The sequence below is a fragment of the Fusarium mangiferae genome, assembly GCF_900044065.1.
Source record: "Fusarium mangiferae strain MRC7560 genome assembly, contig: FMAN_scaffold008, whole genome shotgun sequence".
In the NCBI taxonomy this organism is placed as follows: Eukaryota; Fungi; Ascomycota; class Sordariomycetes; order Hypocreales; family Nectriaceae; genus Fusarium; species Fusarium mangiferae.
Window position 1 is genome coordinate 2,048,648 of NW_024573928.1, and position 13,341 is coordinate 2,061,988.

Below are 13,341 nucleotides of genomic sequence, written 5' to 3' on the forward strand. Positions count from 1 at the left end.
ATTTATATTTAGCTGTTGAATCTATCGAGACGGAAGTTCTCAAGCCCTGGATCCATCTTGCCCGTGATGATCTGTTTGCTGAGCAGTTCTCCGACAATTGCAGCGTTTGTGACACCAGAGTGCATGACCGCGACACTGACGCCTTCCAGGCCAGTTGGTCCAATGATTGGCAGACCGTCTCCAGGAGTAGGCTTGTAACCGACCGTGTAATAGTCAAACTCGAGGTTTTCTCCTCCAACCAGCGTCAATTGGACCTGGGAGAAGACCTGACGTGCTGTTGCTTCCGGATCGTCGCCTGGGTCATCGCCTGGGTTCTCGCAGCCCGCCTTGATGATTCCATCTGATGTCTGCCGAATGTAGAGATATTTCGAGTTAACTACATGCCTTACCAAGCTTTCTTTGATGGGTTTCGAGTTCACAATCAGTGCTGGTACCGAGTTGATAGGAACGGCGATCCCTTCAGTTGCCAGGAGGGGTACAGTGCCCAAGCCAGCAGCCACGACAATATGATCGCCAAAAACCTTCTCGTCAGATGCTAGCTCGACTCCTGCGACTTTCCCATTCCTCTTGCAAAACCCTTTTGCTGTCGCTCTGATGACCTTTACGTTGCCTCTGGCCTCTGCACTTGCTACGAGCATCTGTGCGACAACATGGGCTTCCATAGAACCCTCTTCGGCGTAGTGGAGGGCCCAATCTGGCAAAGCAGACTGATTAAAGAGTGGCTCCTGGTTGGAAACTCCCGGCTTCTTCATGTTGGCGATATCGTATCCCCATGCAGTCAGGTTACTCTCGGTCTTGGCCATGACCTCGGTAGTCTTGTGCCAGTTGATGGATCCAGTCCAGGAAATTGGAAGTTCTGGGATCTCGGAATGGATTTGTTTCCATCTGTGTAGGGATCGCCGACGAAAGTCATAGTAGAATCTTTGGCTGACGGAGCTCGCATTAAGCCAAGCGAAAGAGGCCTTGGAGGCGGGTCCACCAACGTCCTCTGCGACGATGGTCACGCTAGTGTGATGAGCCAAATGCCAGGCGATTGCGGCACCAATAATACCACCGCCAACGATAATGACGTGAGGGTGAGCTGGAGTTTCCATAGCTTCTATAGTGATCTTTTATGAGAGGGAGGGAACCTAGAAAGGATGCTGACATCGATGCGAGCGGGGACTTGAGAATATAACGAGACCAAGGTTACACGAACCCCGCCTTTAGATCATCATATCTACGTATTGAGAAACAAGACGAAACTGGCCAAACGAATGGTTGCTTGGCAAAAGAAGACGGACAAACTTATAACAAATAGAAAATAAGAATTAAAACAAAAAGTGAATTTGAGAGACGAATCTCCCCCGGGAAGGCTCGAACTTCCGATCTCCCGATTGTCTATGAATAACAGTCGGACGCTTTAGCCAACTAAGCCACAGGGGATCAGCTAATTGGATGCTCAGGATAACCTAGAAAGGAATTTATATACAACATCTAATCTACTCAAGTTCTAACCAATACCATCGATGTCGTCCATCGCATTTGTGCTCCTACAGTTTGGGCTGGCGGGATAGATCAAACTACTGAAATTAAGCATACTTCCAAATTCAAAAGTAACGAAAAAACATACCTGGATATCTTTCTCCTGGTTGAGAACTAGACCGCGTTGACCAAAGGCGATCCAGGAATTTGGGAGATTAATATTGGCTCCGTACGCTGCCTCAAACTCTTTCTGCGCTTTCCTCACCTCCGCGACGCTCTCCTTGTCGCGCAGATGAATTGAGAATATTAAATTGAATTTGGGCCGCTTGGGATTGCTCCCAAAATAAGCATCTGGGTTGAGGCTCAGCTCTACTGGAGTATTCGCAACAACCGTGCGCACCTGGCTCCCTGCCAACTTCTGCAAACTATTGACAAATCCGGTAATAATATCTTCGGTGTCGCTGCCGGTCACAGTCAAGTAATACATCGCGACAGGGGATCCCGATAATGTGTCAACGTCTCCAGATGACGCATTCACTGACTCGTTCAGTGGAATAACTCTTTCCTGAACAGTCACAGGCAACGCTGAACCGAAGTCGGAGAAGTTGATACCATCCGGACCAACGTTTTCTCTTACATATTGTGAGCCGAAAACCGTCTTCATATGGTGTTCAGATTGGAAGTAAAGCTCAACGATGTCGTCGGAAAAGGCCCACCAAGGATTGGCGTTGACGCCTTGACCTTCTTGATGGTTGTATACTGCATCTTGGATATGGGTTTGGAAATACTTTCTGAGGAACTTGTTAGAGATGCATAGTGGAAGATGGGTCGACATACAATGGAGTGATATCCAGAGAGGGTGCTTGGCTGAGTTTGCCGTGGACCTGGAAGTGATAGTCGAAGAACTCCTGGCGGGTCAGACCAGGCTTTCTCCTGACGGCTACTATCTGCTTAATATGTGGCATGTTTTAATTTTGAGATATTGATAGAGTTCCTTTCAGTTAGCAAGAATAGATGGGTTGTGCGACGGAACTTAGCTACTTTATATAGGTACCTAGCTGACACCTGATACCTAGTGACCGGGTCCTGTGGGGCCGATTCCGATATTCGCAAGTTATTGACCGAGTGGGATATAATCTCGGAAATTCTGGTATTGATCAAGTGACTTCTGTCGAGTTGAGCCTCGAGATGCGGCGGCCCGGCAATGGGGGATTCCCGTAGTTGGTCAAAGCCGGCATTGGGGGACTTCTTGGTGGGGCCAAGCGAATGACGGCGTTCAACGAGTTACGTCCCCACATACATCAGAAATTCCCAAATGCTTCCGATGAACAGGAAAGGCATTATAGTTCTATCAACTAGTGAGGATAATTACCTAAGTGTTATTGGACCTTATAAATCACCCACTGCAGTCACACTCTTAGTCTGTTAATTATAACAACTCCACTCTGTGAGAGATTAGATACCGGAAATTCTTGTTCTTAAGAAGGAATTTTGCTAGCATCAAGTGATGACGGTCAGGATAGAAGAGCACTGGAAGTGCAAAACCCGTACACATAGGTTGATGATGAGATGGTTTACAGGAGCAACCTTACATGATCTAGAATATATGTGAGGTTGCCCAGAAGAATGCGCATACGGAAGTGTCGAGTGCGCATTAACGAGAAGAGCTGGTGATTACTGGGACATTCAGTAAGAAAAAGGTGACCGGTTTTACACCGTATAGAACAGATCCAGGATATAAAGTACCAAGATTAGCAACTGGTAGGTAGATAGTCAGGATCCTCACGACCAGGTCTGTTGCACAAATGAAAAACTTGAGCTTTACAGTGACAAGCAAAAGAATGAATTGGATGGCTCCGGAACGACTGCGCCGGCCGTAACATGCAGTGAGTCCCGGGCACGTGGCGATGTAGCGTCAGAGCCACATCGGCTCATCGAGATTCGATTTTTCAATTGGCATCATGGAGTTTCAGCATTTCCCTATTAAGCTGCTAAACTTTATTATAATCGGTGATTAATACGAGCTAATCGTAATTATAAAGGAGGCAATAAATACCCATGATTAACAAAAGAAGACAGTAAAGAACTTATTGCACATTTTTAGCAGGCAATACCGGCAAGAACGACATTGATCAAAAAGGTATCTACAGTGGTTAACGATATAAATACCGGCAATAGTCGTATAATTAAAAAAAAACAATGTGTCATTAATGAGCTATTACTTATGGTTTTTTGAAATATTTCTTATTATCATATCAAGAACCATGCCAATTCCTCGAGGTAAGCCAACAGCTTGCTCGTTACCAGCTTCCAATTAGAAGAGAATTAGAAAACAAACAAACAATCCAGGATCTTTTTACCAACGGAAATAAAATCTTGTCTAGGTGAATCCTGTACCAGGAGAGTAGCTGATCACTGGAATAGTGTTATTTGGGCGGAGGGGGAATTTTCAGCGTTCAGAAAGGGGCATGGCTTTTTCTCATCAAGTAGCCGTAGTTTGTTGTCCTCAGTGATTCATAGAAGGCACCAGTGACAGTGATCAGCGGGTCATATCAGAGTTGATAGTGATGAATATCTGAGATTCTGAGAAGCGATTCACTCACTGATGTTGGGCGTCGTTGGCACTTATGACAGGTTACTGTGGTTCACTACCAACCTGTAGTAGACGGCAGTGATTAGCAGAGGTGATAGACAGTGATGCGACACTTTTCTTATTCTGTGTATTTAAGCGGAATTTCTGTGGCCAAGTTTTGTCGCCGTTTCCCATTATCTTTACACCAACCAATACACCAGAACATTATGTCGAGTCAAGAAGGTTTGCCGAGCTCGAGTCTTGCGTATTACTATGCACTGACCTATTACCGATAAGGTAATTCAAAGGCGATTCAAGCCCTTATTGAAGGCAATGGGTCTATCATGTCACGAGACCAAACCTCGGAAACCTCGATGTTTCTTGTCAAGTGGTCTGACGAAACAACTGGAGAAGCTGGTCAAGCTACGGTCCCGGAGTGCGAGTTGAGGGCCTCCTGTTCCACCAAATTGGATCAGTACTTGCTCAGCGAAGGGAAGGCTTAGTATTGAGAAGACACAAAAGCTCAAAGAATAGCCTTTTGGGCAGCTTGATAGCGAAGGGGTGAAATTGAGCAACAGATACTGCAGAATATTAACTGTTCTTTAGTTTCTGAATAAGCCTCCTTACTACTTGTGCTAAGAAAATGCTGTAAGACTTGTCGCGTGAATGAAGTTGTTATGTACTACCTGTGTGTAATCTAGGATGTAAGACTTCATATTACACGTTAAGAGTTGCCCTACTAGTGTAACAATAATTTCATCCCAAGGTGCACATCTAACTTATTTTGAATAATAGTGTAACAATACTAGAACATAAATTGGACCATGCCCCCTCATTTGCCTCTCCAATCCTACTCTCTTACACTACTTTTACAGCATTCAAACATTGTCCTCACAGTCGATGACCCGACCTCTAGCCTGTGACGACGACTATCGATCTCTCTTTGGTTGAGCCTTCGAGGCTTTGTGCTGTCTGCGACACGGCCCTGAGAAGCAACCTACGTTGCATCAGTCAGCCTCATCATAAGAGTGGCTTTGACCTTGAAAAGGCTTCCGATCTTGGTTGTTACTTTTGTGGCACCATCCGGCATAGTAACACGTGGTCACGAAGATCCGAAGAGTGCCGCTCAAGCTCCTTTCAGTACGCCATAAATCTGCGTAATGCCGGTTTCGCAGACACTCTTGAGGGTCTGATCATTGGCAAAGCTCCAAGTGGCTGTTGCTGGGCCTTCCAGCTTTGGAAAGAACCTGGTATTCTTCCAAGCCTTACATGTCAGTTTTTTCTAATCAAGAATTTCAGATCCTACTGTCGGCACTATCATTTACAAGCCGCCTGCATCACACAATGATCTAGATTTCATCCGGCTTGCCAAGGGCTGGCTTGATTCTTGTTGTCAAACTCATGTCAAATGCCAAAACAGCAGTCCAGAGTACAGGCCAACAAGATTGATTGAGATAGTTGACAACTCGAGCGTTCGTCTCATTTACCCAAAGGCCCTTCCTGTCGAGTCAATTCAATATATCGCATTCTCTCATTGTTGGGGCAAAGTTGAGGCGATCAAACTTCTAGAGAAGAACGTTGATCGATTCCGGCTTGGCATCAGCAACCATTAACTGCCCAATTCCTATCAAGAAGCCATTCAGTTCTCTCTCAGAATTGGTTTCAAGTACATATGGATTGATTCACTGTGTATTATTCAAGATTCATTGTTGGATTGGATGCAAGAGGCAAAGGATATGAAGCAGGTCTACGAGCATGCAATAATGAACCTGTGCTCTGCTACAGCCTCCGATAGCACAGGCACCAGCTTTGTGGCCCGTCGTCAGAGTCTTCTCCGGCCAATGCGGGTTAAGATTCATGGCGAAGTCTTCCAGTTGCTGTGTGATGGCCTCCTAGAGGACGATATCACTTATTGCACTTTGCGCTCTCGGGCATGGGTTTATCAAGAATGGTACCTTTCCAAGCGCTCACTTGTCATGGGCTCACATCAGCTTTGGTGGCATTGTAGAGAAAAACTGGCATGCGAGATATGGCCGATGGGAACACCGCAAGCCAGCAGGGGAAGATGGTGGAGTCAAACTCAGCCCCTCAAGGAGTCAGCACCATCTGGAAATTCAGACGATATGGATGCTTGGAGTCACCGTGTCCGAGCATATATGAGAACTAAACTGACGAGAGAAACTGACCGTTTGGTTGCATTCTCAGGTGTCGTGCAATCTTTCGGGCAGACACGCCAGCTAACTGAAGGCTATCTTGCCGGCCTCTGGCGATGTCATCTCCCAGCAGCACTGTTGTGGAAAGTTAGTTCTCCAGCACGGAGATCAGCTATATACACGGCAGCGTCTTGGAGCTGGGCTTCTCTTGCTGGAGACTGTCTGGTCAGTACAGATAAGGACTTGGTTCATGAACCTTGCTTTGTAGCTGTCAAGCAGATAATGCCTCTTGGTGTGCCAGGGCCAGACGGATTCCTGATGGGCGGAGCAGTCACGCTCAGCGGCTATTTGTTTGAGGTTGTCTATCGATCTGTGGGACTGTTTCTGGGCACAGGAGATTTCATGTCTCCTGGAGACCCAACGACAGGTGGTGAGCTCTACCTTGACGAAAGGTCAGACGATGATCAATTCATCTCACATTTAGAAAAACCAGATCTCAAAAATTTCAGTCACTGGCTGGAACATAAGGCCGTGCGACTAGCAATGCCACTCAAGGACGTAAAGGGTCGTTTCTATTTTTTACTGTTTCTCGATAGAGGAGACCAATATCGGTTTCGTTTTCGAGGACTGACTTTGTACCAGCCTACTGATCAGTTGGGTTCTTTCTATCGTATCGGATACATGAATTGGGGGAAGCTTCCAGGAGTTGTCAATACTGAAGAACTCATGGCAAATTGTGCCAAGAGCACGGTGAGGATCTTGTAAATCATAAGGGATAAGTCCAAGCTTTACGTGGTGGTTGTCAACGCTCAGCTACAGGCCTCAAGCGCAAATGGACCATCAAGACCTTAGTTTTGTCATTGGTTTAATATCTCACTGAGTTCTTCAGCACGCATACTGCGATGAGGTTAGAAGGCTAACAGAGGCTTCTGCTTCCAGGTCACAAAGGTAAAGAAGACCAAAAAACTATATACGGGCAAAATACTCGTCGCCCTCACTGTTGTCAAGGACTAGTACACGCAGAACAGAGTGGTACTCAGCGATACGAGCAGTTGAACGTAGCATCGCTGCGCTCACCAAGCAAAATTCCTGGATTGCTTCCTCACTACCCTAAAGACCATATTGCCAATGCATATTTTTATTATGCTTCGAGTAGCCTTCCGATAAGTCTGCACGTTGAAGTTGTTCTAATTGCGAATTTCTAGTAGGCTCTTAAATAAAACCTGTGCAACTATCCCTCACATTCTGAAGACATCGGCAACAAACTAATCATGGTCTGTAGTTGCGATGCAAATGAGAGTTTTCATTGCCCCAAAATCAAGCCCTTGCTTCCGACCCAGCAAATCAAATCCTTGATCCTGCGTACAGCCCTGTATCGCCCACAAATCTGCCCTATTGGCCCGCTTACAGTCCACATCAATCATGGTATGCATTGCGATTCCTAAAACGATTGAAAGGAGTGAAAACAGCACCTTGTTCTATATGCATGTAAGCTGTTGGCAATCTCGGCAAAGCCGTATGGCGGATTCCGCTAAGGAGCTAAACTAGATTCGCAACCGGCTTTGGTGGAGAATGAACATGGGTGAAGTCTTGGGAGTAAGCACAGCTGGGAGGGATGGCGAGCCTACTGCAACCTTGTGAGGTAACTTTATTTTGTCTCGAGTACAAGTGTGACTTGGTGTTTGCGAAGAAAATATGGGTTGAATGCCTGTTCGCGGCGATAATAGGCTATTTCTGGGTTCCTCCTGACCCCGTTCTTCAAGAACCTCTCGGCTACTTTGTAGGTATGTAAGCGTAAAAGCAACTGTCAAAACCCCAGCTTCAGATACGTATCAAACCAGGCTGTGCTAGTGCTCTCGCTAACTATTCACGGATCTTGGCAGCCTGAAAGACAAGCTCCTGAGCCGGGGTTTCGTTACAGCCGCGACTCTGATAGGACACCCAAAGCCTCGTTTCAGTTAATCATGGGAACTACCTGCACAAGGTTCTTAGCGTCCACCGATTTGGCTATCCGCCACCAGCCTTATGGGGTCCTGATCAGACGATACCCAGGAAACCCGTCTCATCGGGATGGATACCCATGTTGTTGTTCGCAGGAGGACATTATGAAAAACGAGGGCTGGCCTTTACCCAGAAGACGGCTCGGCCAGGCTTCCCCAACTGGGAGGTGTCACCGCAGATAGCTCTGAGCCCTGGGGGCCAAAAACATTGAATATGCAGCTTACTCTTTAGCTGCAGTAGCTGACACCCTTTAATGAAAGCGAGGCAAGCGCAATTTCGCCACGTTCTCGTCCCATATAAGCGCTACCCGTCGAGATATCCTTGGATACGGCTCCTGACTGGGCTCTCGTTCTCTTGGACAAACCTCGACCCAACCTGCGACCACCTCATCGAGTGGATATCGATCAACGCGAAATGGATGGTAAAATCGTCAACGATGGACAGGAGCGTAAACTGTATGCTTATTCTCCTGTCCAGCACCAACAGTCTTTCCCAGAGCCGGTTGTGTCTCCACAGCCTTCTTTGGGTCAGTTCCCTCCCCAGGCCGTCTCCCCCGAGTCAATCGCACGAGAGACGTTCCCGCACCAGTCACTATGGATAGATCCCCAGAGCCCAAATCTTCGAGATACTCCCGACTACGACAGGGCTCACGACAGTCACAGAGGACTGATGGGCCACGCGCCTGTTAATAACACATACTCGAAGGTTCCTGATGTACACGTCGTAAATCGACCTACCGCAGGTGCCTTGCCTGAGTCTGGACCTCTGATGCTGAGGATCATGAAGAGTCGATGGTCCATGATTGCGTGCCTGGTCATTGGAGTCGCCGGCGCAGTCGGTCATCACTTTCTATACATGCATCTTGATGGCCAGGAAGCCAAACACCAACAATGGTGGATGCGATTGGGCCAATTGATCTCATTCATCGCCAATGCAAACTTCATCCTCGCTGCGGTCATGGCCCATCAGCAGGTCGCATGGCGAGCTGTAGGACAGAAAGGATTCTCGATCCACGCTGTTGATGCCTTGTTCGGAGCTACCCACAACATCATCGAGCTTTTCAACAGGGAGGCATGGATCAAATCGTGGTTTGTCATGTTTCTTGCTCTATACATGTGGCTTAGCCCTCTTGTTGTCATTCTTTCCTCAGCGTCACTCTATGTCGTACCAGGCGAGAGGATAGAAGACACACTCTGCCCCTCAATCCGAACTTTGAACTTCAGCAATGAGGCAAAAGAGAGTTTTCAGACTCCCAAGAAGGCCGAAGGTGAAGTCATGAATGGTCGCTCACTTTCTGGCTACAACTGGACTGCGCCAGATGGAAACCTTGCTGAGGGGGCCGCAGAGGATGACGACATCTTCGAATACTACAACGTTCCTTCTTCTGCACTCGATCGCATCGCAGCTGGTGTATTTTCAAGCGGGCAGACAACCCAGAAAGCGAACATCTCGCTCGAGATCTGTGGAGATGGATGGGACTGTTCCACGACAGTCCATTTTGTTGGACCCGGATACAAATGCGAAGAGCTTGCCAATGGAGTTGGGTCCAAGATGAAGAGTTTCAGGGATGCTGAAGCGCCATTCAACCTTAGCCAGCTTGTACCGGCCTCCAACTTCACCTACTTTGCCAACACAGACCTCGGAGAGTACATGCGTCCTCAGATGGACAACGTGTCGATCGGTGGAATTCCTTCCGAGGTCGATGGCCCGCCCTTCCCCAAGCATCTCGGCGTCTTTCGAACTGAGCCCTCAATCTGGATTGGCTATGCCGCCGTGGACGATCACACCAAGGCTCATGCAATGGATAGCCAAGCCGATGGCTGGAACGACGATTACACTCCCATTATCTTTGCTTGCGATCATTGGGAGGTCAATTACACCGTCACATTCAACTTCACCTCAGGATTTCAGAAGTACAATATTACAGATCGGGAGTACAAGCGAAAGATTATTGATACTACCTGGAGCAGTTGGACCAATGAATCCACGGATGGAACAGCCGATGGAAATGTCGCAGAGCCAGAGAAGAATTATGTCAGCCCTCGCAACGACTACGCTCGATACCGCCGTATAGCCGCCTATCATAGCCTTGGGCTCAGACTTCGCGAGAAGCTCTTTGGCAATGTCAAGGTCCAGGGGTCCGTCGTAGCAGACGGGGCTATTACGACTACCAACCTCCTCGATAGACACGAGAGTCTTGCCGTCCATGATTTCCAGCAACAGGTACGGCGCGTATACGAAGACTTGATCATCTCACTGCTCTCTGATCCCCAGCTTCTTGTCGTAGCATGGGCTGCCGACCCATCCAAGCTGTCTGGTACCGGCATCGGAGGTGAAGACACCAAGTACCAATGTGAACGCCGACGCAAAGCAAACTTCTTTGACTACGGTTGGCCAGTCCTTGTCGCTGTTTACTCCGTCTCATTCGTTGTGGCATCGATTGGTGTGTACTACGGCATTGATGCCATGTCAAGCGACGGAAACAACGCACAACGCGTGATGACATTCTCTGCTATCGCGGGAGCTACGAAGAAGGTTCCAGTGGACGAGGTGGAGAAGAGGGACACTAAAATTAGGTGTTTTCCAACTGATGAACGGCCAGGGGAACGGACATATGAGTTCAGGGCTGAGCTGGAAGGATAATTAGAGATATAAGGAGGAAAATATTAACAGCATTCTTTAGCATACCATTTTTACTATAATTCTAATTTCTTAATGTCGCTTAATTCTTTTCCCTAAAATGAGAAAATTTGAAAACTTGAAGCAGTAGTCGGTCAAAAAGTAGTATCCTCTTTACAGCACATTTGGAACATTGCGACCGAGGGGAATCGAACCCCTCTCTAACGCTTGGAAGGCGTTAATGCTAACCACTACACCACGGTCGCTTATTAATGATAACAACAGATGTTCTAGGACCTATAATGACGAGATTGAAGAGTTCTGGCATTTCTCCGCTCTGTAATGCCCCAACTCTAGGCATGGAAGATTACCACTGTATCTTATGCTAGGTAGCTTTGGGCAGAGTCTGCAGTCTCTATAGAACTCAATGGCAAGCACATCCTACACAGCATCACTCAATCTCAATTAGCCTCTCCAATCACGGGAAGCAGATTCAGCTGAAAGTTTGAGCTTGTTGAGTAAACGGGATTCCGCTCACCAAAGAAGCTCAATGATAGGCTGCACCGCATCGGCTTCCTCTGGCTTGGGATTCTGGGCAAACGATATTCCGCCACTAGGAAGAGGGGCAGCGTCAGCAAGAGCTTCCTTCGCGGTTTTCGCATTCTTTTATTCTTATTTAAATAAATTCCTTATTGCAATTCTTGTAAATAAATGCCGTTGAGAAGATTTGGGCGATAAACAATGCCTGGAACCAGTCCCGCACTGAAATGGGGCGGCATCTTCGTCCTCACGTCCATCTTGTACTTTGTCTTCAAGCTTTACCAGCAGCGGGTCTTTTTTCGGCGAACGGTCAAAAAGTATAACCTTGTGAGTAATCAATCAGTCAATCGTGCACCCAGGTCTCGTGTTTATCGTTATTTCATACAGCCAACGCTACCTGACCACTCATGGCTTCTCGGCAACCTCATCGCCGTGGGCAAAATCATGGCCAAGTATCCCCAAGATGTCCACGGCCAATTGATGCCAGACTTTGTTGCTCGAGACTACCCTGAAATTGCGGAGCTGGGTATATGCTACATCGATCTGTGGCCCATCTCATGGCCCATGTTGGCAACCTTTCACCCTGACATCGCGGCGCAGTTTACTCAAGAAACGTCGCGACCGAAGCATGAAATTATCAGAGGTCAATTTCGTCCCTTAACGGGATTAAAAGACCTTGTTCTGTCCGAAGGAGCGTTTTGGAAGAAATGGCGAGCGACCTTCAATCCTGGCTTTTCGACACAGAACATCACGGCCCTTGTTCCTGAGTTCATTGAGGAGGCATTGATTTGGAAGAAATACCTGCAAAAGATCGCTGAAGATGGATGTGTTGTCCCTCTTGAAGATTGTGTCATGAAGGCAACTTGCGATATCATCGGTCGTTCTGTCTTGGGCGTAAGTCTAGGCATTCAAACAGGCGTTGACGACAAGATTTTCCCGACACTTAAAAGCGCAATCTCACTGCTTGTCACAGACTGGTCGCCACATCAATGGGGTAGACTTCTGAATCCTTTTCGTCACTCTCGCCTCTCGTCTCTAAACCGTCAACTTCGCAGTCAACTTCAGCCATTGATAGAGGCTCAACTTCAACATCACGAACGACAAGAGGGGCCAAAGACCGTAAATGGCCTCGCCATCAGAACGTATATGAAGGAACATGGCCTCGAGGGCACTTCGGGTGGCACTATTGATCCAGAATTTCTGGATGTTACCATTGAGAACCTCAAGATCTTTCTCTTCGCTGGCCATGACACCACTGCATCTACACTCTGCTTTGCTTACAATTATCTTTACCAACATCCTAATGTCCTTGCCAAGTTGCGATTGGAGCACGATACGGTCTTGGGGGCTGACCCGTCCGATGCAACCAGACGGATATCCGAAACCCCGACATTGCTTAACCAGCTTTCTTATACCACTGCAATCATAAAAGAGACTTTGAGATTAGAACCGCCAATTGGATCTTGCCGAGAAGGCTCTCCGACATTCTTCCTGAGACATCCTGAGACAGGACAGCAGCTTCCAACAGACGGCTTCATCCTCTTCTCAGCAAGCAAGGCCATCCATAGAAATCCCAAGTTCTGGTCTGAACCCGATAAGTTTATCCCAGAAAGGTGGCTTGATCCTGTCGCCCACAAGAATGCGTTTCGACCATTTGAGCTAGGTCCTCGGGGGTGCATTGGCCAGGAATTGGCGTTGACAGAATTGAGGCTTCTTCTTGCCATGACCGTCAGGGAGCTCGATATTGTGCCTGCATACAAGGAAAAGGATGAAGTTCTGCTGGGATATCAAGCTTATCAGGCACAAATGCCTGGAGAGCTGACTGCACATCCCAGTAAGGGCATGCCTGTAATGGTAAGGATTAAGAAGGCCGGAAATAGCAATGAGTAGATCGGAGAACCTGTAAAGCCATTGCCTGGGAGGCCTGTCACTTGTGAAACGCAATGAAAAAGGTAAAGATTGAAGTGGCATAAGTAGAAGATATGGCGAAAT

General features: G+C 47.5%; 5 protein-coding genes and 2 non-coding genes across 7 annotated transcripts; 3 read left to right on the forward strand and 4 right to left on the reverse strand.

Moving 5' to 3' along the window:
• Window positions 1–8: 8 nt before the first annotated feature.
• Window positions 9–1,094, reverse strand: FMAN_11647 (uncharacterized protein; the record flags this gene model as incomplete). Its single annotated transcript, XM_041834487.1, has 1 exon — window positions 9–1,094. The coding sequence occupies one exon, from the start codon at window positions 1,092–1,094 to the stop codon at window positions 9–11; it is 1,086 nt and encodes a 361-aa protein (XP_041684746.1).
• A 247-nt stretch (window positions 1,095–1,341) lies between these two features.
• Window positions 1,342–1,425, reverse strand: tRNA. Its single transcript is given in 2 exon segments — window positions 1,342–1,377; window positions 1,388–1,425. It is a non-coding gene; the product is annotated as a tRNA-Asn (tRNA).
• A 107-nt stretch (window positions 1,426–1,532) lies between these two features.
• Window positions 1,533–2,429, reverse strand: FMAN_11648 (uncharacterized protein; the record flags this gene model as incomplete). The annotated part of the gene is made up of 3 exons (XM_041834488.1): window positions 1,533–1,562; window positions 1,613–2,255; window positions 2,302–2,429. The coding sequence occupies 3 exons, from the start codon at window positions 2,427–2,429 to the stop codon at window positions 1,533–1,535; spliced, it is 801 nt and encodes a 266-aa protein (XP_041684747.1).
• Window positions 2,430–5,799: 3,370 nt separating this feature from the next.
• Window positions 5,800–6,954, forward strand: FMAN_11649 (uncharacterized protein; the record flags this gene model as incomplete). Its single annotated transcript, XM_041834489.1, has 2 exons — window positions 5,800–6,747; window positions 6,832–6,954. The coding sequence occupies 2 exons, from the start codon at window positions 5,800–5,802 to the stop codon at window positions 6,952–6,954; spliced, it is 1,071 nt and encodes a 356-aa protein (XP_041684748.1).
• A 1,650-nt stretch (window positions 6,955–8,604) lies between these two features.
• Window positions 8,605–10,833, forward strand: FMAN_11650 (uncharacterized protein; the record flags this gene model as incomplete). Its single annotated transcript, XM_041834490.1, has 1 exon — window positions 8,605–10,833. One exon carries the CDS (start codon window positions 8,605–8,607, stop codon window positions 10,831–10,833), a length of 2,229 nt encoding a protein of 742 aa, XP_041684749.1.
• Window positions 10,834–11,003: 170 nt separating this feature from the next.
• tRNA lies at window positions 11,004–11,075 on the reverse strand. Its single transcript has one exon. It is a non-coding gene; the product is annotated as a tRNA-Gly (tRNA).
• A 475-nt stretch (window positions 11,076–11,550) lies between these two features.
• FMAN_11651 (related to sterigmatocystin biosynthesis P450 monooxygenase STCS) lies at window positions 11,551–13,239 on the forward strand (the record flags this gene model as incomplete). Its single annotated transcript, XM_041834491.1, has 1 exon — window positions 11,551–13,239. One exon carries the CDS (start codon window positions 11,551–11,553, stop codon window positions 13,237–13,239), a length of 1,689 nt encoding a protein of 562 aa, XP_041684750.1.
• Between the last annotated feature and the right edge of the window lie 102 nt (window positions 13,240–13,341).